This window comes from Loxodonta africana, chromosome 4 (genome assembly GCF_030014295.1).
Source record: "Loxodonta africana isolate mLoxAfr1 chromosome 4, mLoxAfr1.hap2, whole genome shotgun sequence".
NCBI lineage: Eukaryota > Metazoa > Chordata > Mammalia > Proboscidea > Elephantidae > Loxodonta > Loxodonta africana.
Genome location: NC_087345.1, coordinates 132,507,812 through 132,534,011, shown reverse-complemented (window position 1 = coordinate 132,534,011; position 26,200 = coordinate 132,507,812). Strand labels below are relative to the sequence as shown.

At 39.2% G+C, this 26,200-nt stretch overlaps 1 protein-coding gene across 7 annotated transcripts in view; it reads right to left on the bottom strand.

The window, feature by feature from the left end:
• The window catches only part of LOC100655642 (C-type lectin domain family 4 member A-like), a 59,813-nt gene that overhangs the window by 11,748 nt on the left and 21,865 nt on the right, over nucleotides 1-26,200 (bottom strand). For 4 of the 7 annotated variants that reach the window (XM_023549074.2, XM_023549075.2, XM_064284660.1 and 1 more), the window contains 3 exons: nucleotides 9,058-9,209; nucleotides 8,227-8,342; nucleotides 6,020-7,338 (listed from right to left, as the gene is read on the bottom strand). In XM_023549074.2, coding sequence (XP_023404842.1) covers nucleotides 7,197-7,338; nucleotides 8,227-8,342; nucleotides 9,058-9,209 — 410 coding nt within the window. In that variant the 3' untranslated portion in view covers nucleotides 6,020-7,196. Of the gene's footprint in view, nucleotides 1-6,019; nucleotides 7,339-7,722; nucleotides 8,343-9,057; nucleotides 9,210-26,200 lie in introns of those variants that run through there. The other 3 variants (XM_023549077.2, XM_023549076.2, XM_064284661.1) reach the window with 3 other exon arrangements.

Below are 26,200 nucleotides of genomic sequence, written 5' to 3'. Positions count from 1 at the left end.
CAGAGAGAGGAGGCTTGTCTGGCATCCACTTCATGGGTGTCAGCCTTGCACTGCTGATCTTGGTTCTCTTTCCTCTTGTGGGGTTGGAGGAGGTCAGACACCTCCCCCACACTATTCTTACAGGCACGCACAGCAGCACTCCATCATTAAATGAAAGTGGTATATATGGTATTGGGCCAGAGCAAGACTGGAAGGCACAAGTAAGTTGCATGAGGAAGTGGCCCAAATGCCTCTGGTCTCCACTCCTGTCACATTACCTTCCATTTCCCTGTCTGCACCTATGACCTCATGGGGTGTGCCTACGATCAATTGCCTGAGGAAGAGAAAACTCCTGCCTGTTTTAGAGATGGTTCTGTGTTATATGTAGGCACCACTCGAAAGTGGACAGTGGCAGCACTACAACCCTTTCTGGACCTCACTGAACAAGAAAGGTGAAGGAAAATCTCCCCAGTGGGTAGAACTTCAAGTAGTGCACCTTGCTGTTCACTTTGTCTGAACAGAGAAATGGCCAGATGTAAGACTGTATATTGATTCATGGGTCGTGGCCAATAGTTTCGCTGGATGGTCAGGGACTCCTAAAGAACATAATTGGAAAACTGAAGATGAAGAGGTATGGGGAAGAGGTATGTGGATAGGCCTCTCTGAATGGGCCAAAGAAGTGAAGATATGTGTGTCTCATGTGAATGTTCAACAAAGGGTGACCTCAACAGAGGAAAATTTTAATGATCAAGTGGGTAGGATGACATATTCTGTGGAAACCAGTCACCCTTTTTCCCCAGCCACTCCTGTCATTGTCCAATGTGCTCATAAACAAAATGGCCATGGTGGAGGGAATGGAAGTTATGCATGAGCACAGCAAAGTGGACTTCCATTCACCAAGACTGACTTGGCTACAGCCACTGCTAGGTGCCCAATCTACCAGCAGCACAGACCAACTCTAAGTCCCCAATATGGCATCGTTTCTCAAAGTGATCAGCCAGCAATCTGATGGCAGGCTGATTACATTGGAATACTTCCATCATGGAAAAGGCAGCATTTTGTTCTTACTGGAATAGACACTTACTCTGGATATGGATCTGCCTTCCCTGTATGTAATGCTTCTGCCAAAACTACCATCTATGGAATTACAGAATGCCTTATCCACCATCCTGGTATCACACACAGCATCGCCTCAGATAAAGGTACTCACTTCACAGGAAATGAAGTGAGGCAATGGGCCCAAGCTCAGGGAATTCACTGGTCTTACCATGTTCCCCCATCATCCTGAAGCAGCTGGCTTGATAGAATGATGGAATGATCTTCTAAAGACATGATTACAGTGCAGGCTAGGTGGCAAAACCTTGCAGTGTTGGGACAATGTTGTCCAGGAGGTTGTATATGCTCTCAACCAGCATACAAGAGATGCTGCCGTTTCTGCCATAGCCAGCATTCATCGGTCCAGGAATCAAGGGGTGGAAATGGGAGTGCTGCCGCTATTTCCCCTAGTGACCCACTGACAAAATTTTTGCTTCCAGTCCCCACACCCTTATGTTCTTTTTGGTCTAGAGATTCTAGTTCCAAAGAGAGGAATGCTCCCACCTGGAGACATATCACTGATTCTATTGAACTGGAAATTAAGAATACCACCTGGCCACTTTGGGTTCCTTATGCACCTGGATCCACAGGCAAAGAAAGTTTCCGTATTAGCTGGTGTGATTGATCCTGATTACCAAGAGGAAATCCGATTGATATTACATAATAGAGGTAAAGAAGAGTATGTCTGGAATGCAGGAGATCCCTTAGGGTGTCTCTTAGTACTGCCATGCCCTGTGATTCAAGATAATGGAAAATTACAGCAAGCCAATTCCAACACAACTACTAATGGCCCAGACTCTTGAGGAAGGAAGGTTTGGGTCACCTCACCAACACAAAGAACCAGAACCAGAGCCAGCTGAGGTGCTTGCTGAGAGCAAAGGGAGTGTGGGATGGGTGGTGGAAGAAAATAGTTCTAAATACCAGTTACGAACACGTGACCAGTTGCAGAAATGAGAACTGTAATTGTTATGAGTATTCCTTCCTTGTATGTATGCATCAAATATTTTTGTTTTCTTCACTTATAAAATATAAGACATAAACAGGGCTAGTGTGTTTTCAGCTGTATCATGTTAGGCACAAAGATGACCTTATAACTGTCTTTATTCAGAGATTATGTATGGTTTAAGGAGATGTGCACAGGTGCCAAGTTGGCAAGGGGTGGACTGTGATGGTTAGGGTTGTGTGTCCACTTGGCTGGGCCATGATCCTCAATGGTTTGGGAATCTGGCCTTTTAATGATATAATAATAATAATATATAATGATAATAATGATATAATATAATAATTATATTGTATATGTAATATAATAATAGAATAGAATAAATACAATAGAATAGAATTAATACAAACCAAAATAAAAACCAAACCCAGTGCCATTGAGTCAATTCAGACTCATAGCGACCCTATTGGACAGAGTAGAACTGCCCTATAGAGTTTCCAAGGAGCACCTGGTGGATTTGAATTGCTGACCCTTGGGTTAGCAGCTGTAGCACTTAACCACTACGCCACCAGAGTTTCCATGAATTAATACAAAAGAATGGAATTAATACAATAGGATATAATATTATAATACAATATCATATCATATAATACAATACAATATAATATATATTATATATAATAAATATACTATACTATACTAATAACTGTACTAAATATACTATATACACTATACTAAATACACTATACTAAATATACTATACTTAATAATATGCTAGACTAAATAGACTAGACTAGATATATATACTAGACTAAATATACTATATAAGTATACTACATTAAAATAAATATAATAATAATAACCTTTTAATGAGATCTAAAAAAAAAAAAAACTTTTTTCTTTTTAATGAGATCTGATATAAAGTGATCACCTTCACGACGAGATCTGCTGTGAGTAGCCAGTCAGTTGAAAGGGAGTTTCCATGGGGGTGTGGCCTGCATCCAATGTAGGTGGGCTTTCTGGCAAGGTTTGTTCTCTTTTGCTTACTGTGGATTCTGCAGCTGGCTTCTCTTCATCCGACTGCCAGTTCTTGGGACTTGAGCCAACAGCTAACAGCTGACTTGCCGATCTTGGGATTCGTTGGCCTTCACAGCCTGTGAGCCAGAGCCCTCCTATCTGACCTTCCAATCTTGCGGCGAGGTGAGTCAGGAGAAGCCTGTAGCCTGACCAACAAACTTGGAACTTTCCAGCCTCTACAACCTCATAAGCCATTTTCTTTATATAAATCTATATATATATTTATACTCTGCACTGGTTTTGCTTCTCCAGAGAACCCAGCCTAAGACAGTAGCTTTTAACTACCAACTTTTAGGTTAGTAGTCAAGTGCAAACTGTTTGTGCCACCCAGCGACCTTCTTCTAGAACACAAACAAAAAAAAACACCTAATATTGAACATTTATTTATTTAACAATTCCAAACATATGATCTAATGTAATATATCCAGTACATAAAAATAGGGATTAAATTATATTAAAAAAACACAGTAATTAATCTGATATTTGATTCACTAATGATAAAAATTAATTTGCTTTTACTTTAAAAATTGTTATTAATCTTTTTAGAAACAGCAATGTGATTGACCATGCTTCATTGTTTTGCAGAATATGGGTTCCAAAGATGTCTCAGTTACATATTATTGATTAATAAGCCACCCTGTTGTGGGTTACATTGTGTTCCCCCAAAAGAAATGCTTAAATCCTAATTCCCAGTACCTGTGAATATAGTGATTTAGAAATAAAATCTTTGCAGAAGAAATCAGTTAAGATGAGTTCATAGCAGTCTAGGGTGAGCCCTAAATTCAATGTGATTGGTGTTCTTTTAAGAAGAGAAGACACAGAAGACGTACACAGGGAAGAGGCCATGAGAAGGCAGACAGATTGGAGTAATGCAGCTGCAAGCTAAGGAACACCAAGAATTTCTAGCAATCTCCAGAAGCTAGGAAGAGGCAAAGAAGAATTCTTCCCTAAGGCCTTCAGGGGGAGCATGGCCCTGCCAACATCTTGATTTAGAGCTCTAGTCTCCAGAACTGTGAGAGAATAAATGTCTGTTGTTTTAGCCACTCTGGCTTTTGGTACTTTGTTACAGCGGCCCTAGAAATCAATGTTGTATTGTTGTTGGGTGTCATCCAGTTGATTCTGACTCACAGCGATCCTAGAGGACAGAGTAAAACTGCCCGTCTTCTGGTTGGCAACCAAGTTCTTAACCATTGTTCCACCAAGTCTCCTTTAGAAAACAATATATACATACCTGAAAGCTTCCCAGAAAGCCTAGTGGCTTAAAAAAAAAAAATTATTTTATTATTTCTCAGAAGTCTGTCCATTGATTAGGGCTCCGTTTGATGGTTATTCACTTTAATCTCACTCTTTGAATGTAAATCTAACATAAAAATTGTTACACACAACTTTGACTTAATGGTGCTGGAGGAGAAATTAAAAGAAAGAGGTTCGGAACCACATTCATAAAACGCAAGGCAGAGGGAAGCGAAGAGCTCCAGCACTGATTGGTATCACCATTCTGCACTGTACTCCATGTCAAGCACACCTTCTCATCTCTAATCAAAGGCATTTAGGAAATTGGTTCTTTTGCCCTTCGTTGACATCCATCCCCATATTATTAAAGCACAAGTGAGAAGATTTGATTGAAAACAAAAGTGAAATTCCCCCAGAATTGTTGTGTAAGTTGCTCTCTGAGAGTTAAACTGGTAAATTCTACATACAATGGATAAGATCAGACCTCTATAAAAATAACTCATCTTCAGATACACTTAGGGGGAAAGTGGCAAATGAAGGACTCAGTTGCATTAAGATGGTCAGGGCATAATCTCAGGAGGTCGCCTTAGGAACTGTATATGGGTGTACAAGTATAGCTGGATGGGACCAGCTTTACCATAATCAATTATAATCACTGGACAAACCCAAAACCAAACTAAACCCAGTGCCTTCGAGTCGATTCCAACTCATATGACCCTATAGGACAGAGTAGAACTGCCCCATAGAGTTTCCAAGGAGCGCCTGGCAGAAGGCCATGAATTACAGGCTTTATCCTACATATATTTTATATTTTCATAGAAAAAAAGTTGGGCAAGAACTTTTGTAAAAAGGGGAACAAAAACAAACCAAGGGCCATTTTGAGTGGGAATCCATGCACAGAAACTATAAAACTGAACCAAAGAGAAGAATTATCAGAATATTGGAATAATGCAATTCTATAGATCAGCTCATCAGCAATGAACCCTAGTTCTCCAATTCTAAACCTCTAACGGTCAAGCTCTAATTTTCCTTTGTCCGCACCTGATGTTAAATATCAAGACTGAATAGAGAATGTTTAGAAGCCCTAAGAGTCTACTGGGCCAAAGCAGGAATTCACCATAAATTGATGTGTATTGTATGCCTATTGTTAGATAGTATGATTTTAGTTAAAAGCAATAAATGTGTCTGACAGAAACCAAAAGTAATGATTGGGATTTTTTGCTTTTGACTGGTTCATAAAAAGTCAGTCAGGAGGAGGAACCACATCAAGTTATATCGGGATCTAATTATTTAAAAAAAAAAAAAAAACACCTTGCCATGGAGTCCATTCCGACTCATAGCAATCCTATAGGACAGAATAGAACTGCCCTGTAGTGTTTCCAAGGAGTGGCTAGTGGATTTGAACTGCTGACCTTTCGGTTAGCTGTCGTATCTAATTATATCAGTAACTAATTCCTTAGCAGACAAATTAGGAAAGGAAGCTGATGCTCCCCCCACGTGTCCACAAAAGGGTTCTCTAGTAGTTTCTGGAACATGGCGTATGTTCAATAAATGTACATTTATGGACGAATGAGTTGTGAACTGATTCTACCATAAGTGGAATAAGTGACTGCCTACTGAAAATTCTATCCACATCCCTTACACAAGGTTTACACATAAACAAAAAGAGCGAATTACTATATTTTCTGCAAATCATGCAGATGTTATCCTTTTTTTTGTTTTTTTTTTTCCTACCGTGGATCCCCTCTCCCACATATTATTTTCATAAGCATGCTATACCAATATTTTTACATGTTGCTGACTTCAATTTTTCTTTTTTTCTGTCCAAACGGGTTTAATGTTATTACGTCTTCGTCTTGGTGCCTATTGAAGCAGAGTTTTGGTTCCCAGCAGCAGACCCTCACCAGCCTACCCTCCAGTTTCTAAAGAAGCTCCTCTCCTGGCAGGATTCCTTCCCTGTTGTGCAAACCACTTACTCCAATGCAGGAAGAAATCATTTTTTCCGCCCCGGAAACAGCCTCCTCCAGGCTGCTGGGCCCTAGCCCAGGGCTGGTCTGCACGCTCCAGGCCCGAGAAGCCACTCAGCAGGGCGAGGCTGGCGCTCTGCAGCCGCGCACGTTCCTCCTCGCCGTATGCCTGGCCGGTTGCCCAGCGCAGGCCGTTTGAATGTCATGCCACCAGGCTGGTGTCAGAGCCTCCGGCGCAGAGGAATCGCATGTCCCTCGCTCGGAGGAGACAGGTCTGACCGACACCGGGGCAGTGCCCGCGAAGCCCACACCGCCCTGTAAAGGACTTGAAGTGGTGCAGGCACCTCAGGGACCCTGGCGCGGGGCACCGCCCCCCCCCCCCACCCACCAAGGGACCAGCCTGTGCACCGGCTGCGGCAGCTTTCCTACCAGCCCCCGCCCCCCACCAGCCCTCCACCCTACTCCCCGCCAGTCTCTGGGAGGGGAGGTGCCTGGGCACAGATGTACAAGGAACTCTACCACTCTCAGGCTCCGCCGGGAACTGCCTCAGGGCGAGTGCAGTTTCAATTGTCTTTTTTCCAGTTACCGAGATACTACCAAATTGATCCATGACTTCTTGACCACGGCTTATACCTTTATTACACAAATATGATCAAAAGTAACATTTTTAGATTATTGAATTAGGGTGAATAAGGCTGAAATTCCCTTCTGAAAACATCACTCAGCAGACATGAGCGATATATGCACCAGCGCGCTACGGCAGAACTTTTTACACAATTTCATCCTTTCCGCGCAATACATGTGAGTGCTTTATTTACGTGGGTTGGCTATTTGTGAAAAATACTGTAGTTATTCCTTTCATGGTGGATGCCAATCCAAGCACCCATCAAAGGAGAACGTTCCATTCATAAGTAGATCTTCATCATCTCGCAAACTGAGTTTTGAGATTCATGACAAGGGGCGTTATTCCAACCCCAGTTTGCTTTAACAGAATTTATGAAAACACAGTGCTCATTATTATCACTGGGTTCTCCAGGATGCCAGAATCTGAAAGGTGAAAAAGGATGAAGGTTTTATTTCTTCAGAGTGCTTTGAAACGGGTTAGAGACTGAGAGAGCTGGGGTTGAACAGTGCGGAGTCCAGGTCAGACATGTCTAATCATTTCTTCCTCACTTCTCAGGCTGCCTCCTTTTGTAAAACCTTCAAGTTTAAGCAGCTTCTCCTTCATCTGTGTGTCTGACAATTCCCTTGAAAACTGTGCCCACATCACCCGATATTCTGACACCTTAAGCAACTCAGGACACATTAAAAATCCTCTTACCAACTGTCCCAGAGGCCCAAGTCTACTTGTTCACCCTTCTTTCCGGTTCCCATGGGACTGCCAATCCCATAGGGCTTCCTTAAGTGATGAAAGATGCCCCCTGGTCTCCAGTATGGATACAGTTTGTTCTTGAGGCACTGCTTTTGAAGTCTGGAGAAGTAGTTAAGCCGTCTGGATCTGCTACTTCCTCCCTGCTATCTTGGGCAAGTAATGTAATTTCCCTGAGTCTCAGGTTTCCTATCTAAAAAATGGAGATTGAGTAATATTCATATGTATTTCACACAGTTGGTATGAGGATCAAAGCTGGTAATGTATTCTAAAGTATTTGTTACAGAACTACACAAACAGAAGTTATTATAAGATTATCAGAATTTAGTATTTTTGCTTTAGGAGAAATATTAAATCTTATTAATTAATTATGAACTTAAATGACATGAATTTTTTGTTTTATTTAAAGATATAAATGTGGTTAAGAGCACAGATTTCAGGGTCAAATAGACGTGGGTTCAAAAAAAAAAAAAGTAAGTTTTTTTCGTTGTTTTTTAGTAGCTGAGAGCTGGAATGGCCCAGTATGGCACAGGATTCAAGATTCTTTTATTGAATTCTATACTCACGTGACACTTTTGTCGTATGGTGACTGATCTACCCATTGCCACTGGTACGTCCTTTCTGGGTCTGACAGTCCCATATAGTAAGCAAATCTCTTATCCAGCTTCTGGTATATTAATAGCTGAGAGAAGACAAGAAAGGACTCACCAACTGTAGAGTACTTAGGTTGTACTGAGTTTCTTAATGTCTTAGAGAAAAGAGAAGAACAGGAACCACGGAAAGCCACATGGCCTTTGACCATGACCACAGGACTTCTGAGGCTCAGCAAGGCAGGATCAAATACATCACTTATGAAAACATGGGAGAGAGTTCTAACCATGATTAGACTGAACTCTAATCTCATACTCACTTTCCCCCTTTATTTCTCCAAGAAATGGTATTCTGAAAAGTTGTATATGAGACAGTGTTCACAAATACAATAATTTTTTCTTTCATAACTTCAGCGATACTTTTTCATTTCTGATTGTTGATTGTGATTTTTAAGATTCAACTTTATTTCTCTATTCCACTTAATTCCCCTTCTTTGTTAAGTAGTGAATGATGTATAAGACATTTACATTTTGAAAGAGCAAACCGATGTTTCAGACTGAAATTTTCTCATCTTTACACTCAACTCCCACATGTTATATTTTAAATGCCCCAATTTCTTTTGGGGGAGGTTTTATTAAAGCAGAAAGAAGCTGTAGAGTGTAAAGGCTTAGAAGCCTCTCCTATTTGCTTTCCTAAAAGCCTTCTCACGAAGTACCAACATCCCAGAACAATAAAACCTCCTGTCCGCCAACAGAGATGAGCAAACCCCAGGCAGGGCCCCTGCTTCGTGGTCCATTAGAAAGTACCTGCTCCTCCTTGGTGTTGATCACCAGCAGGTGAGCTCCCACCCCAGCACAGTTCTTCTCACTCTCAGTCCAGTTACTTAATTTAAAAGAAATAAAGTAGCAGCTGGTATTTGATGCAATCCAATTCTCTGGGCAGCAACCCCAGCCTTTTCCTATGTTGGGAAGAAGGACATATAAGTACAACATAAGTAAAGTAATTTTTAAAGTGTTCATAATATTAAAACTAATCACCAAGGGAGATTTTTGCTTTTGGGAAGACGAAGTAGACATATTTTCCCTATTCCCCTCACTAAGTATAACTGAACATCCTTGACATTAAATATAAAACAAACATAAGACTGTAAAAGATGGCAGACTTGCTAGAGACCTTAGGACCCAAGCAATGACATGGTGATGAGTTCCCAGGGCTTCTCTTTGCCCCATAATCCCAGACGTGGAATTGAAGATGTGGTGACCCAGAAACATCAACAAAAAATGGGGGTTTAACAAAAGCCTTCCTACTTTATCCAGAGAACCAGGAAAGTGGCAACCTAGCAAGACACAAAACTTTTAGACAATAATCGCTCTATTACCATCAAAGACCACAAGAGGGTGGGGGGGTGGAGGAACTGTGGTCTCCATTCTAGGAAAGGATAAATAGGTAGCCTAGGCTTTCACTCTTGTGAGGCTGTAATGGGGCCCCCCCACCCCCACCAGAGAAGATCAAGTACAAAGTGGGACTTTTATTTCCGTGGTCAGTAAAGAGACCACTCCACCCTACAGTGTCAGTGCAGATCATGTAGGGAGCCTAGGCTTCCTCTCCAACCTGGTAGTAATGGGGCACCCCTCCAGCGTCTCACTGGGTTGGTGTCAAAGAGGGACTAGTGGAGAGTCAGGACTTTTGCCATGCCCAGCAGTAAAGACAACGTACTCACTGCAGTATCAGTGAAGTCTACACGGAGAGTAGAATTCCCACTCCTACCCAGCAGTAACAAGGATCCCTCACTCCTCAGGTGTCAACACAGGCTGAGTGGGCAACCTAAAATTCTACCTCCTTCTGGCAGCTGCAAGGTGGGGCCCCTTTAGTATTAGAAAAAGTTAAGTAAAAAAGATGGTTTAAATAAGATTTAGAGTCTCATAACATAAATTGAAAATATCCAGATTTCAATAGAAATGTACTCGTCATACCAAGAATGAAGATTTCAAACTAAATTTTAAAAAGGCCATCAATAGATGCTGTCTTAGTTATCTAGTGCTGCTATAAGAGAAGCACCACAAGTGGATGGCTTTAACAAACAAATTTCTTTTCTCACAGCTTTGGAGGTTAAAAGCCTGAATTCAGGGCACCAGCTCTACGGGAAGGCTTTCCCTCTCTGTCACCTCTGGGGGAAGATCCTTGTTTCTTCAGCTTCTGTTTCCTGGTTCCTTGGAGATCTCCATGTGGCTTGACATCAATATTCCCCCATCTCTGCTTGCTTGTTTAATCTCTTTTATATCTCAAAAGATATTGACTCAAGGACACGCTACACTAATCCTGACTCATTAACATAACAAAGACAACCCATGCCCAAATGGGATTATAACCACAGGTATAGAGGTTAGGATTTACAACACATATTTTTGGGAGACACAATTCGATCCATAAAAGATGCTAACACCAAGATGACAGAAATGTTAGAATTATCTGGCAAAAATATACAAGCAATCATGATAAAAATATTTCAGTAAGAGAGTATGAACACCCTAGAAATGAATGAAAAATAAGAAGCTTCATCAAAGAAATAGAAAGACTTGGCAAAGAAATAAAGTCATAGAAGGTATTTAAAAAAAAGACCAAATGAAATTTTAGAATGGAAAAATACAGCAATCTAAATAAAAAACATTCAGTGGTTGGTCTCAACAGCAGAATGGAGGTGACATAGGAAAGAACTGGTGAAATGGAAGAGAAAACAATAGAAACTGCCCAATCTGAACAACAGAGAAAGAAGAGTGAAAAATAAAAGAACAGAGCCTCAGCGACCTGTAAGACTATAACAAAAGACCTAAAGTTCCTGTTATCTGAGTCTCAAAAGGAGAGGAGAAAGAGGATGGGGCTGAAAAAAAAATACCCAAAGAAATAATGGCTGAAAACTTCCTAAATTTGGAAATCAACATAAACTTATAGATTCAAGAACCTGAGAGACCCCCAAACAGAATAAGAAAAAAAGAATAAGCCCAAAGAAATCCACGTCCAGATGCAACATAATTAAACTTCTGAAAACTATAACCAAAAAAAAAAAAAAAAAAAAAAACCTGTTGCCGTTGAGTTCATTCCAATTCATAGTGACCCTATAGGACAGAGGGGAACTGCTCAAAAGTGTTTCCAAGGAGTTCCTGACGGATTTGCACTGCTGACCTTTTGGTTAGCAGCTGTAGCTCTTAATCACTATGCCGTCAGGTTTTCCCTGAAAACTAGAGACAAAGAAAAAGTCTTGAAAGCAGCCAGAGACAAAAACATCTTATCCATAGAGGAAAAACAATTAAACAATAGAAGATTTCCCATCAGAAACCATGAAAGCCTGGACCAAGTGGCACAATATATTCCAAGTACAGAAAGAAAAAAAGTCAACACAATATTTTATACCCAGCAAAAATATCTGCCCTATCTCCTTCCTGAGGATCAAAATTAATAAAATGTGTAAAAGCACTTTGAAAATTGATGTGGTATAAAATGTGAGGCATTGTTAACATTATATTTCCTCCTTATGATTTTCTGCTCCAGGGGAAAAATAGGTAGAAAAGATGGTCAGTCTGGTGAAAAAAGAAAAAAAAAAATGTCTTAATCAACTGGCCAGACTCTCAGAGGACTCTGAAAATGTCATGGAGACCCCAGTCATTGGGCTCCTTCACACAGAGACTGAAATGACCTGAGGAGAGTAAGGATGATTCTTGAGTTCATAAGTGGCACTAAGTTGTCCCAAAAGGGATGAGAGCTATTCTATAAAAATATCAAATGCTTAATATAAAAATCTATAAAGAGCCTTAAACCAAAAAACAAAACAAGAACACAAACCCATGCCATCAAGTTGATTTCAACTTATAGTGACCCTACAGGACAGAGTAGGACTGCCCCATAGTGTTTCCAAGGAGGGGGTAGTGGATTTGAACTGCCAACCTTTTTGGTTAGCAACCTGAGCTCTTAACCACTGTGCCAACAGGGCTCCATCTAGAGTCTTTATAAGTCAAAATTAAGGATAGTGAATTTACTGTTTTTTTAAGAATTTATTTCTTTTGAAATATTCCAGGTTTTAATAGGGTACAACACACATTTTACAAATCAGTCACAAAGTATTGTTATAATTCCTTCTTTTTTTAATTAAAAAATAAAAAAGCATGATAATGCTTTAAGTGAAAGTTTACAGCTGAAGATAGTTTCTCATACAAAAATTTATACACACATTTTTATGTGACCCTAGTTGCTCTCTCTATAATGTGACAGCACACTCCTTTCCACCTCAGATTTTCTGTGTCCATTCAACCAACTCCTGTCCCTTTTTGCCTTCTCATCTAGTCTCCAGACAGGAGCTGCCCATTTAGTCTCTTGAACTAAGAAGCACACTCTTCACAAGTATCATTTTATGTCTTGTATTCCAGTCTAATCTTTGTCTGAAGAGTTGGCTTTGAGAACGGTTTTAGTCCTGGGCTAACAGAGAGTCCGGGGGGCCATGTCTTCTGGGGTTCCTACAGTCTCAGTCAAACCATTAAGTCTAGTCTTTTTACTAGAATTTGAGCTCTGTAGCCCACTTTTCTCCTGCTCCATCAGGGGCTGTCTGTTGTGTTGTCTGTCAGGGCAGTCATTGGTGGTATCTGGGTACCATCTAGTTCTTCAGGTCTCAGGCTAATGGAGTCTCTGGTTTTTGTGGCACTTTCTGTCTCTTGGGCTCGTTTTCCTTGTGTCTTTGGTTTTCTTCATCCTCCTTTGCTCCAGGTGGGTTGGGACCAATTGATGTATCTTAGATGACCGCTCGCTAACGTTTAAGACACCAGATGCCAAAGTGGGATCAGAACATTTTCTTAACAAACCTTGTTATGCCAATTGACCTAAGTGCCCCCTGAAACCACTGTCCCCAAACCACCTCCCCTGCTACTCTGTCCCTCAAAGTGTTTGGTTTTATTCAGGAAACTTCTTAGCTTTTGGTTTAGTCCAGTTTTACTGACTTCCCCTGTAGTATTGTGTGTTGTCCTTCCCTTCACCTAGGACAATTCTTGTCTACTATTTAGTTAGTGAATACCCCTCTCTCCCTCCCTACCATCGTAACCATCAAGGAATGTCATCCTGTGTTTAAATCTTTTCTTGAGCTCTTTTAAAAGCGGTCTCATACAATATTTGTCCTTTTGCAACTAATTTCACTCAGCATAATGCCTTCCAGATTCATCCATGTTATGAGGTGTTTCATGGATTCATCCTTGTTCTTTATTATTGTGTGGTTATACCATAGTTTATCCATTCACTTTTTGATGAGCACCTAGGTTATTTCCAACTTTTTGCTATCGCGAACAGTGCTCCAGTGAACACGGCTGTGCATATATCTATTCGTTTGAGGGCTCTTGTTTCTCTAGAATATATTCCAAGGAGTGGGATTGCTGGATCCTATGATACTTCTATTTCTAGTTTCTTAAGGAAGTGCCAAATCGATTTCCAAAGTGGTTCTACCATTTTACACTCCCACCAGCAATGTATAAGTGTTCCAGTCTCTTCACAACCTCTCCAGCATTTATTTCTTTGTGTTTTTTGGATTAATGCCATCCTTGTTAAGGTGAGATCATATCTCATTGTACTTTTGATTTCCATTTTTTTAATGGCTAATGATCATGAACATTTCCTTATGTGTCTGTTAGCCACCCGAATGTCTTCTTTGGTGAAGTGCCTGTTCATATCTTTACCCATTTTTTGATTGGGTTAATTGTCTTTTTGTTGTTGTGGTTTTGCAGCATCTTGTAGATTTTGGAGATTAGACCCTGCTTGGGCATGTCGTAGCCAAAATTTTTTTCCCAGTCTGTAGGTTGTCTTTTTACTCTTCTGATGAAGTCTTTTGATGAGCATATGTGTTTGATTTTTAGGAGCTCCCAGCTATCTAGGTTCTCTTCTGGTGTTTGTGCATTGTTAGTAATGTTTTGTATTCTGTTTATGCCATACATTAGGTCTCCTAGCATTGTTCCTACTTTTTTTCCACGGTCCTTATTGTTTTAGATTTATATTTAGGTCTTTAATCCATTTTAGAGTTAGTTTTTGTGCATGGTATGAGGTATGGGTTTTGTTTCATTTTTTTTCCAGATGGATATCCAGTTATGCCAGCACCATTTGTTAAAGAGACTGTCTTTTCCCCATTTACTGGACTTTGGGCCTTTGTCAAATATAAGCTGCTCATAGGTGGATGAATTTAGGTCTGAATTCTCAGATATGTTCCATTGGTCTATATATCTGTTGTTGTACCAATACCAGGCTGTTTCGACTACTGTGGCAGTATAAAAAAATGGCAGTATAATAAGTTCTAAAATCAGGAAGCGTGAGGACTCCCACTTTGTTCTTCTTCGGTAATGCTTTGCTTATCCAGGGCTTCTTTCCCTTTCATATGATGTTGGTGATTTGTTTCTCCATTTCATTAGAAAGTGCCATTGGAATTTGGATCAGGATTGCATTGTATCTATAGATCGTTTTGGGTAGCACTGACATTTTCATAATGTTGAGTTTTCCTATCCATGAGCAAGGTATGTTTTTCCACTTAGGAAGGTCTCTTTTGGTTTCTTGCAGTAGTGTCTTGTAGTTTTCTTTGTATGGCTCTTTTACATCTCTGATTAGATTTATTATTAAGTATTTTATCATCTTGGGGGCTATTGTAAATGGTATGGATTTGGTGATTTCATCTTTGAAGTTCTCTTTCTTGGTGTAGAGAAATCCAAATGATTTTTGTATTTTATCTTTTATCCTGATGTTTTGCTGAAATCTTCTATTAGTTCCAGTTGTTTTCTTGAGGATTCTTTGGGGTTTTCTGTGTATAAGATCATATTATCTACAGATAAAGATACTGTTACTTCTTCCTTACCAACCTGGATGCCCTTTATTTCTTTTTCTAGCCTAGTTGTTCTGACTAGGACCTCCAGCACAATGTTGAATAAGAGTGGTGATAAAGGGCATCCCTGCCTGGTTCCCGTTCTCAAGGGGAATGCTTTCAGACTCTCTCCTTTTAGAATGATGTTGGCTGTTGGGTTTGTATAAATACCCTTTACTATGTTGAGGAATTTCCCTTCTCTTCTTATTTTGCTGAGAGTGTTTATCATGAATGGTTGTTGGACTTTGTCAAATGCCTTTTTGGCAACAATTGATAAGATCATGTGGTTCTTGTCTTTTATTTATGTGATGGATTACATTGATTGTATTTCTGATGTTGAACCATCCCTGCATGCCTGGTATGAATCCCACTTGATCATGGTGAATTATTATTTTGACATGTTGTTGAATTCTACTGGCTAGAATTTCGTTGAGGATTTTTGCATCTATGTTCATGAGGGATATTGGTCTGTAATTTTCTTTCTGTTTTTTTTTTTTTTTTTTTTTGGTGGTGTCTTTACCTATTTTTGGTATCAGGGTTATGCTGACTTCATAGAATGAGTCTGGGAGTATTCCATCCTTTTCTGTGCTCTGACATGCCTTTAGTAGTAGTAGTGTTAACTCTTCTCTGAAAGTGTGGTAGAATTCTCCAGTGAATCCGTCAGGGCATGACCTTTTTTGGTTGTTGTTGGGAGTTTTTTAATTACTTTTTCAATCTCTTCTTTTGTTATAGGTTTATTTAGTTGTTCTACCTCTCTTTGTGTTAGTTTAGGTAGGTAGAGTGTTTCTAGAAATTTGTCCATTTCCTCTAGGTTTTCAATTTTGTTAGAGTACAATTTTTCATAGTATTCTGTTATGATTCTTTTAATTTCAGTTATGTCTGTTGTGATATTGCCAATCTCATCTCTTATTTGCTTCTTCTGTTTTTGTTTTTGTTTTTTTTCTTTTTGTCAGTTTGGCTAATGATTTATGATTTTTGCTGATCTTTTCAAAGAACCAGCTTTTGGTCTTGTTAACTTTTTCAATTGTTTTCCTGTTCTCTATTTCATTTAATTTGGCTCTAATTTTTATTAGTTGCTTTCTTCTGGTGCCTGAGGGCTTCTTTTGCTGCTCTCTCTCTTTTTTTTTTTTTTGAGTTTTGGGGTTAATGTTTTGATGTTGACCCTTTCTTCTTTAAATATGTGTGCATTTATTGCTATAAATTGACCTCTGAGCACTGCTTTTGCTGTGTTCCAAAGGTTCTGATAAGAGGTGTTTCCATTCTCATTTGATTTTGTGAACTTCTTTATTCTGTCCTTAATTTCTTCTATAACCCAGTAGTTTTTGAGCAAGGCGTTGTTAGGTTTCCATGTGTTTAATTTTTTTTTCTTGCTTTTTCTGTTATCCATTTCTACTTTTATGGCTTTCTGGTGAGAAAAGATGTTTTGTACTATTCCGATGTTTTGGATTCTGTTAAGGCTTGCTTTATGGCCTAACATGTGGTCTATTCCGAAGAACGTTCCACGTGCCCTGCAAAAGAAAGTATACTTGGCTGCTGTTGAGCAGGGTGTTCTGTATATGTCTATGAGATGAAGTTGGTTGATTGTGGCATTTACATCTTCTGTGTCTTTATTGAACCTCTTTTTGGATGTTCTTTCCTTCACCAAAAGTGGTGTTGAAAGCCTCCTACTATTATTGTGGAGCTATTTCTCTTTTCAGCACTGTTAGATTTTCTTTTATGTATTTTGGAGCCCTGTGGTTGTGTGTGTAAATATTTATTATGGTATGTCCTCCTGGTGTATTGACCTTTGATCATTATATAGTATCCTTCCTTATCCTTTGTGGTAGATTTTACTTTAAAGTCTATTTTGTCAGAGATTAATATTGCCACTTCTACTCTTTTTTGATTGTTGTTTGATATATTTTTTTCCACCCTTTGAGGTTTAGTTTGTTTGTGTCTTTAAGCCTAAGGTGTGTCTCTTGCAGGCAGAAGATAGACGGATCATGTTTTTTTTAATCCATCCTGCCACTCTCTGCCTCTTTATTGGTACATTTAGTCTACTTACATTCAGCGTAATTATGGATAGGTATGAATTTAGTGCTGTCATTTTGAGGTATTTTTTGTTGTTGTTGACAGTTTCTTTGTTCCACTTAATCTTCTGTGCTGACTTGTTTTTCTCTATGTATTTCCCTTTCATTCTCTTTTTTCATTGTTGTTGATTTTGTGTTGCTGAGCCTTTATGTTTTTCTTTTTTTTTTATTTTGATATTTAGGATTGTTAGTTTCCTTTGTGGTTACCTTAATATTTACCCCTATTTTTCTAAGTTTAAACCAATCTTTTATTTCTTTATATTGCTTTGACTTCCTCTCCATATGAAAGATCTATGACTACTTTTTTTTAGTTCCTCTTTTTTGTTTTACTGTTATCATCTTTTACACATTGACATCTCTGTTTCCCTCTTTTCAGTGTTTTAAACTTGATTTATTTTTATGATTTCCCTATCTGCTTTGATATCTGGTTGCTCTGTCCTGTGTTCTCATCTTGGGTTTTTATCTGATGTTATTGATTTTCTAGCCAGAGGACTCCCTTTAGTATTTTTTGTAATTTTGGTTTGGTTTTTACAAATTCCTTAAACTTCTGTTATTCTGGAAATGCCCTAATTTTGCCAACATATTTGAGAGACACTATAATTCTTGGCTGGCAATTTTTTTTTTTTTCCTTCAAGGCTTTGTTATCCCATTACCTTCTTGCCTGTATAGTTTCTGCTGAGTAGTCAGAGTTTATTCTTATTGACTCTCCTTTGTCTCTTTTGTAGGTGACTTTTTGTTTTTCCCTAGCCATTCTTAAAATTCTCCCTTTATCTTTGACTTTGGCAAATTTGGTTATAATATGTCTTGGTGACCTTCTTTTGGGATCTACCTTGTGTGAGGTTTGATGAGTTTCTTGGATAAATATCTTCTCATATTTCACGATATCAGGGAAGTTCTCTGCCAACAAATCTTCAACAATTCTCTCTGTATTTTCTGCTAGTCTCCCTGTTTTAGCACTCCAATGACTTGTAGTTATTCCGTTTGATAGAGTCTCACATAATTCTTAGGGTCTCTTCATTTTTTTAAATTCTTTTATATGATTTTTCCTCAGATAAGTTGGTGTCAAGTGCTTTACCTTCAATCTCACTAATTCTGACTTCCATTGCCTCAGTTCTGCTCCTATGACTATCTATTGAGTTGTGTAATCTGAAATATTATTGTTAATCTTTTGAATTTCTGTTTGCTGTCCCTCTATGGACTCTTGCAGCCTCTTAAATTTGTCATTATGCTCTTGTATAACCTTCTTAAGTTCCTCTATTGCTTTGCTGTGTGTTCCTTGGCTTATTCTACATTTTACCTGATCTCCTTCCTGATCTCTTGAACAGCTCTGAATATTAATCTTTTGAATTTTTCTTCTGGTAATTCCAAGAAGTTATCTTCTTCTGGAAGGTTTCTTGATTCTTTATTTTGGGCCTTTGCTGAAGCCATCATGGTCTGCCTCTTTATGTGATTTGATATTGACTGTTGTCCTTGAGGCAACAATAAGTTATTGCATTTTATTTTATGTTTGCTTACTGTGTCCTAGATTCTTGTTTTGTTTTGATATGCCCAAATAGGCTGCTCATATGAGCTAATTTGATTATTGGTACATTTGAAGCTCTCATGTCCTTTCACCAGATGGTTAGAGCTGTTACTAGGTATGTAAGCACAGCAGGCCATTTCCTTTTTTGTATGGATTCAGCTCAGGTGTCCAGATAATCAGTATCCAAGTGTGTGGTGCAGACTGTCACGTACAGTCCTAGATGGCTAGGGGTGATCAAAGTAGGCACGGGTATCTGGCTGCAGTGCAGGCCATGCGCTGAGCAAGGCAGGGGGCTGACAGTTCCCCCTGAGTGTCTAGGAGGAAACCATGTCCCTGTTCCCTAGAGTGCTTAGGTGGGTGGGTTTTGCAGCCAGGTTATGGGCACCCAGTGCTGTTGGATGTAAGGACTGGAAAGCACCACTTATTCTTGTACCCCGTCATGGGCGGCTAGGTGTCATGGGTGGAACCACCAGTCCTCAGGTCTCTGATGTAGGTAGGTGAGGACGCTGCTTAATGGGCACAGCAGTGTCAAATGTCTTGAACCTGCCACTCCACCTTATAGATGATACAGTTGAAAATAGGCTTCAGGTATATACCCTGTTGTACTGTGCTAAAGAGGGCCTACAGTGTTGAAATGGGCCCACACAGGTCTTTGCAGGGCAAAAGGCATTTCAAGTCCATAGACCCCTTATGCCTGTGCCTAGAGAAAGGGGCTGTGCCTGCCCTGAGTTACCAGCTTAGGGAAGCTAGAAGATTGTTTTTTCTTGTTTATTGATCTGTTCACTCTCCAAAGCCAGGAGAATGGCTCAGGACACTTGATGGGCCCTACTTCTGGCCCAGGGGATGCTGCAATTCCTGAAGCTGGCCCTGGATCCAGTGCAAAGCAGTGACAGGCCCAGTAAATAGAAGAGAGGTTCTTCCCAAAGAGGGTGTTTTTTGACCCGTGTAGTAGGTTAGACACCTGTACTTATCTTTTGCCAATTGAGCACTGCTTTTAACTGGTTCTGGAAGCTTGAGTAGACTCTGTGCTGCTCGGTCTCTCCTGATGTGCAAAATGCATCCCGAGCACTACTGCTTGCCTCACCGTGCATGCCAACCAATCTAGCCTGCAGGGTGCTGGTTCCTGCAGGGTCAGGTCTGGCATCTCCTTGCTGCTTCTGAATCATCTCTCCCTCCCTCTGCTGCTCAGTTCAATTCTTCAACTTTGCCATTGATGTTCAGGGCTCCTAGATTGTCATATATAATGGATTTACTTGTTTTTTTCTGGTCTTTGTTGTAAGAAGGACCACAGGAAACATCTGACTACTCTGCAATCTTGGCCTCATCTCTATAATTCCTCTTTATATCTTTAAGATATTTAATATTTTCTCTGATTACTTAGCCAAAATCTTTAGTAGAACCATTGTATTTCTTAATTTATCAATACGCTGTCTTCTACTAAAGAGAATTTGAGGTAAAATATTGAATACGTAGTAAAACAATTGTCCCCTACTAAATCAATATACAATTAACTCTGGTGCTTCCTTTACATACTCATTGGCAAGTTAGACCAATGAGTTATTTGTCAAAATGAAATAAAATAATTACTTTCCATGAAAATCTTCCTTTGGTGAAGGCAAAAAAACTATGATCTCTCTACCTTACTTTTAAGTTGGAGGTGGAAAACCATGATAAAAGTTTACAGAACTATAAAGATTGGCAGGATATATTGTGGAGATGAATAGTCACTGTTGATAACAAAGTTACAATTTAATTTGAGAGATTGTCAACATTACTTTTAAATGAAAATTAATGAAACAATGACTAATGTGCACTATAAGGAATAAGAAAAGAAAGATTTCCAGGAAAGTATTTCATTTTCCTCCTGGAATCTGTCTAAAATCATCAAGCCAAATGGAAAATAAAAACATAAACTCCCACTTTTGCTGAAATTCTAAATTAGTTACCAACTTTTGCACAGGAGCCATGTGGAAGAAGTAGAGAGAAAACAAAAATAAATCTCAGTGTTGAAAGTCCAGCCAGAACAGCTGTCAAAAATTGCCAACCAAAAAAATCAACAACAAGAATGCAAACACATCCTGAAAAGTAAAAACTATATCTATGGCCCACAGCATTGGGAGTGGTATTGGGAGTGACATGAGAAGGAGCAAAACCACTCACTCCCTTGCTATAATCAGCTTAGAAAATAATCATGTAGATAAGTCAAATTTGCAGGACAAAGTCTATAATAAAAAAATAACAGGAAGAGTGGCAAGATTTACTAACAGATAGATGCTGCCATGAAGCAGACCTTAATTGGGAGCAGCAATTTCACTATGATTTTTAAAACAGACAACTTATTGAGACTTGAGGTTATCACATCTATGAAGGTCACAAAGCAGAAACAGAACTAGAAAAGAGATAGCAAGGCAATAGGGAAAGATAAAACTGAACAAGTACAACTCAAGAAAAAAGTAAAACAAAACCATAACAGAAATGAAGACCAAATTGAAAGAAGCATAATGATCAAAAGAAGCACTACAAAAAAACACAATAAAGGACACTAAGGCAAGATGTGAAGAGATAATTAGCTGGATTTTTTTTTTCAGAAGTGATAAAATACATTCATCCACAATTTCAAAAAAAAAATTAAATGGACTAAAAAAAAAAAAAGAAAGAAACTACACCTCAATAAGTCATAACATAGAAGTGGCAAAAAAAAAAAAAAAACATAAGAGATAATCTCAAAAGCTGATGAAGAAAAAAGTAGACAGACATGAAAGGAACAACAAATAGATTGGCAACTGACTTCTTGAAACCAAGAGATAGCCAGAAAAAAGTAGAATGTTGTTTTCAATACACTCAAAGAAAATAAATACCAATTTAGAACTATATCCCCAGGGAAAATGTCATTCAGGAAGAGGCCAAACTAAAGCTATTATCAGATAAACAAGATAGAGTTTCCAAGAGAAGACCGTCATTTAAGGTAATCGTTAATGATGTACTTTTGGCAAAAAGAAAATGAATACAGTTGGAAAGCATGAGATAAAAGGAAGGAAAGCGGAAGGAAGGATGGAAGGGAAGGGAAGCAGGAAGGCAGAAAGACAGGCAGGAAGGAAGGAAGGTACAAAGAAAGGAAGACAAGAAGGAAGGAAGAAAGGCAGGAAGAAAGTCAAAGAAAATGATAACTATATGGATCAATTTAAAAGAATGTTGACTATATTTTAAAATAACATGTGTCATATGTTTACATGCAGTGGATGCAGAATATTTGATAAAAATACAATATTCATTAATGAGTTAAAAAAAAAAAACTCTTAGAGTCTCTGAGTAGTGCAAGAGGTTAACATGCTCAGCAGCTAACCAAAAGTTTGGAAGTTCAAGTCCACCCAGAGGCATCTCAAAAGAAAGGCCTGGTGATCTACTTCCGTAAAATTAGCCATTGAAGTCCCTATGGAGCACAATTCTACTTTGACACACGTGAGGTTGCTATGAGTCAGAAGTGACTCCATGGAAGCTGGGATAGCGATAGGTGGCCAGCACCAATAGCAGAACCAGCAAAAGGGGAACTTCATTAATATGACAAAATGCATTTACAAAAAAACCTGCAGCAATCATTATTCTTAATGACAAAATATTGAAAGCTTTTCCTTGGAAATCAGGACCATGAGAGTGCATGCTATTTCCATATCACTTCGACGTTGTACTGAAGGTCCTGGAGTCCCTGGGTGGTGCAAATGGTTAATGTGATCAGCTGCTAACTGAAAAGTTGGAGGTTTGAGTCCACCCAGACACACCTCAGAAGAAAGGCCTGGCGATTCACTTTCAAAATTTCAGCATTGAAAACCCTGTGGACCACAGTTCTACTTTGACACATGAGTAGGAACAGACTCCACAGAAACTGGTTACTTGAAGCTCTAGCCATAGCACTAACTCAAGAAAAATAAAAGTTATAACCATTGACAGGAAGACACAAAACAATCATTATCTGCAGTAAATTAATTGTTCCACAAAAATTTCAAAACAATCCATGGATAAATTATTAGAATTTATCATTTTAACAAGGCTTCTAGATACAAGGTTTATACAGGAAAATGCAGAGTTAAAAATTTAAAGTTTATTTTTTAAAAACACACTCTAAAATATCATCAAAATAAAAATCATCCAGGGAGAAATCTAACAAAAGACAAAACCCATGTGGGGAAAAAAATGAGAAACATAAAGGAAATCTAAATCAATTGAGGCATATACCATGTTTATTGATTAAAGGAATTAATATTGTAAAATTATTGATTGAACCCACATTGATTTGTATATTCAATACAATTTCAATCAAAATCCCAACAGGAGGGGGACCTCCTACCACCAAGAATGCAGAACCGGGAGCAAAGCCCATCCTTTGGACCCAGGGTCCCTGTGCCTGAGAAGCTCCTTGATTGTGGGATGATTGAGGACAAGGACCTTCCTCCAGAGCCGACAGAGAGAGAAAGCCCTCCCCTGGAGCTAACACCATGAATTTCGACTTTTAGCCTACTTTTTTCTTTACTGTGAGAAAATAAACTTCTCTTTGTTAAAAGCCATCTACTTGTGGTATTTCTGTTATAACAACACTAGATAACTAAGACAGAATTTGGTACCAAGAGAGTGGGCTGCTGCTCTAACAGATACCTAAAATGTGGAAGCAGTTTTGAAACTGTAAATGGATAGAGAAGCAGCAGTGACAGAGGGGCTGCAGAAGCACAGAACCTGCAGTAGCAGAGAAGCAGCAGCAGCAGAGAACAAGTGGCAGAAGAACCAGTAGGCCAGCACCAGATGGCTCTTGAGCCAACCCATGGAGCAAGAGACCTGAGTGCCTGTGTGCAGGAGGATTTCTGGTGGAGTGGGGTGCCTCCAGGCACTTATTAGTGGGCTACTGAGCTTTGGAACACTTGCCCCAGCAGGGCAGATGCAGGCATGAGGCCTGAGGAGTCGATAGGCCAAGAAATCAAGAAGCAGAAGCTGAAGAGACAACACAAGAAGCCGAGCTGCCTCAGCCTCAAATGGTATGGCCATGAACACAGGGGCTTCAAAGTCTGAAGCCATGGCCTCTGGTGTTTCTAAGGGTGGAGTTGCCACTCAGATGGACTAGGGAATGGTCCTCCTAAAGCTGAGGGAGAAGAGTTGCTGTCCCAGTGGGCCTGGAAGGCGAAGGTGAAGCCCAGGGCCTTGGGGCCTCCACTCAGCATCCGGAGTCTGTGGCCAATACCTAGAGTCTGGAGGGCAGGGTCACTGTGTAAATTGTCTCAGAGAACAGGGAATTATTATTGTGTTCTGCTGACTTGTTGGTGCCTGTTATCCCTTCTTTCCCTCCAGTTTCTCCCATTTGTAATGGAAATATCTAGCTTGTGCCTGTTCTGCTGTTGTATCTTTGGAAGAAGATAACTTGTATTCTAGATTTCACAGAGAAGAGGAATTTTTGGATTTTGGACTTGGAGTTAAGACTTTTGCTATGATATGATGGGATGAATATGTTTTCCATGTTACAAGAATGTGATTTTGGGGGGGGGCCAAAGGGTGAAATGTCATAGATTGAATTATGTCCCCCCCAAAATGTGTGTATCAACTTGGTTAGGCCATGATTCCTGGTATTCTGTGGCTGTCCTCCATTTTGTGGTTGTAATTTTATGTTAAGAGGATTAGGGTAGGATTGTAATATTACCCTTACTCAGGTCACCTCCCTGATCCAATATAAAGGGAGTTTCCCTGAGATGTGGCCTGTACCACCTTTTATCTCTCAAGAGATAAAGGAAAAGGGAAGTAAGCAGAGAGCTGGGAACCTCATACCACCAAGAATGCAGCACCAGGAGCAGAGCATGTCCTTTGGACCTGGGGTCCCTGTGCCTGAGAAGCTCCTCAAACATGGGATGATTGAGGAAAAGGACCTTCCTCCAGAGCTGACAGAGAAAGAACGCCTTCCCTTGGAGCTGGCACCCTGAATTTGGACTTTTAGCCAACTTTACTGTGAGAAAATAAACTTCTCTTTCTTCAGAGCCAAAAAAAAAAAAAAAAAAAAATCCCAACAGGAGGTTTTTGAAAACCAGGACAAATTGGCTTTAAAATCTATACAGAAATACAAAGGCCAAGAATATGCATTACCAGATATCAAGATTTTTTAAAACTGTATTTAGACACTCTTATTGGTGTAGGGATAAATAAATAGATCAAAGAAATGTAATAGAGAATCCAGGAAGAGACCCAGACGAAAAAAATCACTTGAATTTTGACAAAGATGGTACTATAGATTATTAGTAAAAGGAAGGTCTTTTCAATAAATGTACTGGGAAAAAAATGGTTTTCCGTACAGAAAAAACAAAACAATTAAAATAGACTCATACCTCACAGCATACCCAAAAATCAATTTCAGGTTCATTATACACCTACATGTGAAAGGAAAAAGTATAAAGCTCTTTAAGATAACATAGAAGACCATCTTCATGACATCAGCTTAGTGAAAGCAAGTTTTCTTAAGACAAGAAGCATAACCATAAAGGAAAAGATTTACAAATATTATTACATTAAAATTAACTTCTGTCCATCAAAGAATACTATAAAGACAGACAAAATACAAGTTAATGAGTGGGAAAACTATTTAATATCATGTAATGAACACAGGACTTGTATCCAGAATATATCGTTTTTTAAAAACTCATAAAGAAAACAAAAATCCTCACAACTGGACCAATGAGCAACATCATGATAAACGGAGAAAAGATTGAAGTTGTCAAGGATTTCATTTTACTTGGATCCACAATTAACAACCATGGAAGCAGCAGTTAAGAAATCAAACAATGCATTGCATTGGGTAAATATACTTCAAAGGACCTCTTTAAAGTGTTGAAGAGCAAAGATGTCACCCTGAAGACTAAGGTGTGCCTGACCCAAGCCATGGTATTTTCAATCACATCATATGTATGTGAAAGCTGGACAATGAATAAGGAAGAACGAAGAAAAATTGACTCCTTTGAATTGTGGCTTTGGTGAAAAATATTGAATATACCATGGACTGCCAAAAGAATGAACAAATCTGTCTTGGAAGACGTATGGACAGAATGCTCCTTAGAGGCAAGGATGGCGAGACTGCGTCTTACATACTTTGGACATGTTGTCAGGAGGGATCAGTCCCTGGAGAAGGACATCATGCTTGGCAGAGTACAGGGTCAGCAGAAAAGAAGAAGGCCCTCAACGAGGTGGATTGACACAGTGGCTGAAACAATGAGCTCAAGCATAACAACAATTGTAAGGATGGCTCAGGACTGGGCAGTGTTTCATTCTGTTGTGCATAGGGTCGTTATGAGTCAGAACCTACTTGACGGCACCTAACAACAACAATAAATTAAAAGTAGAAAATCTAATAGAAAAAATGTGCAAGAGACTTGAACAAATACTTTACAAAAGGCCAATAAACTTAAAAAAAAATGCTGAGATTTATTAGTAATAAGAAGAATGCAAATTGAAACCGCGATGAG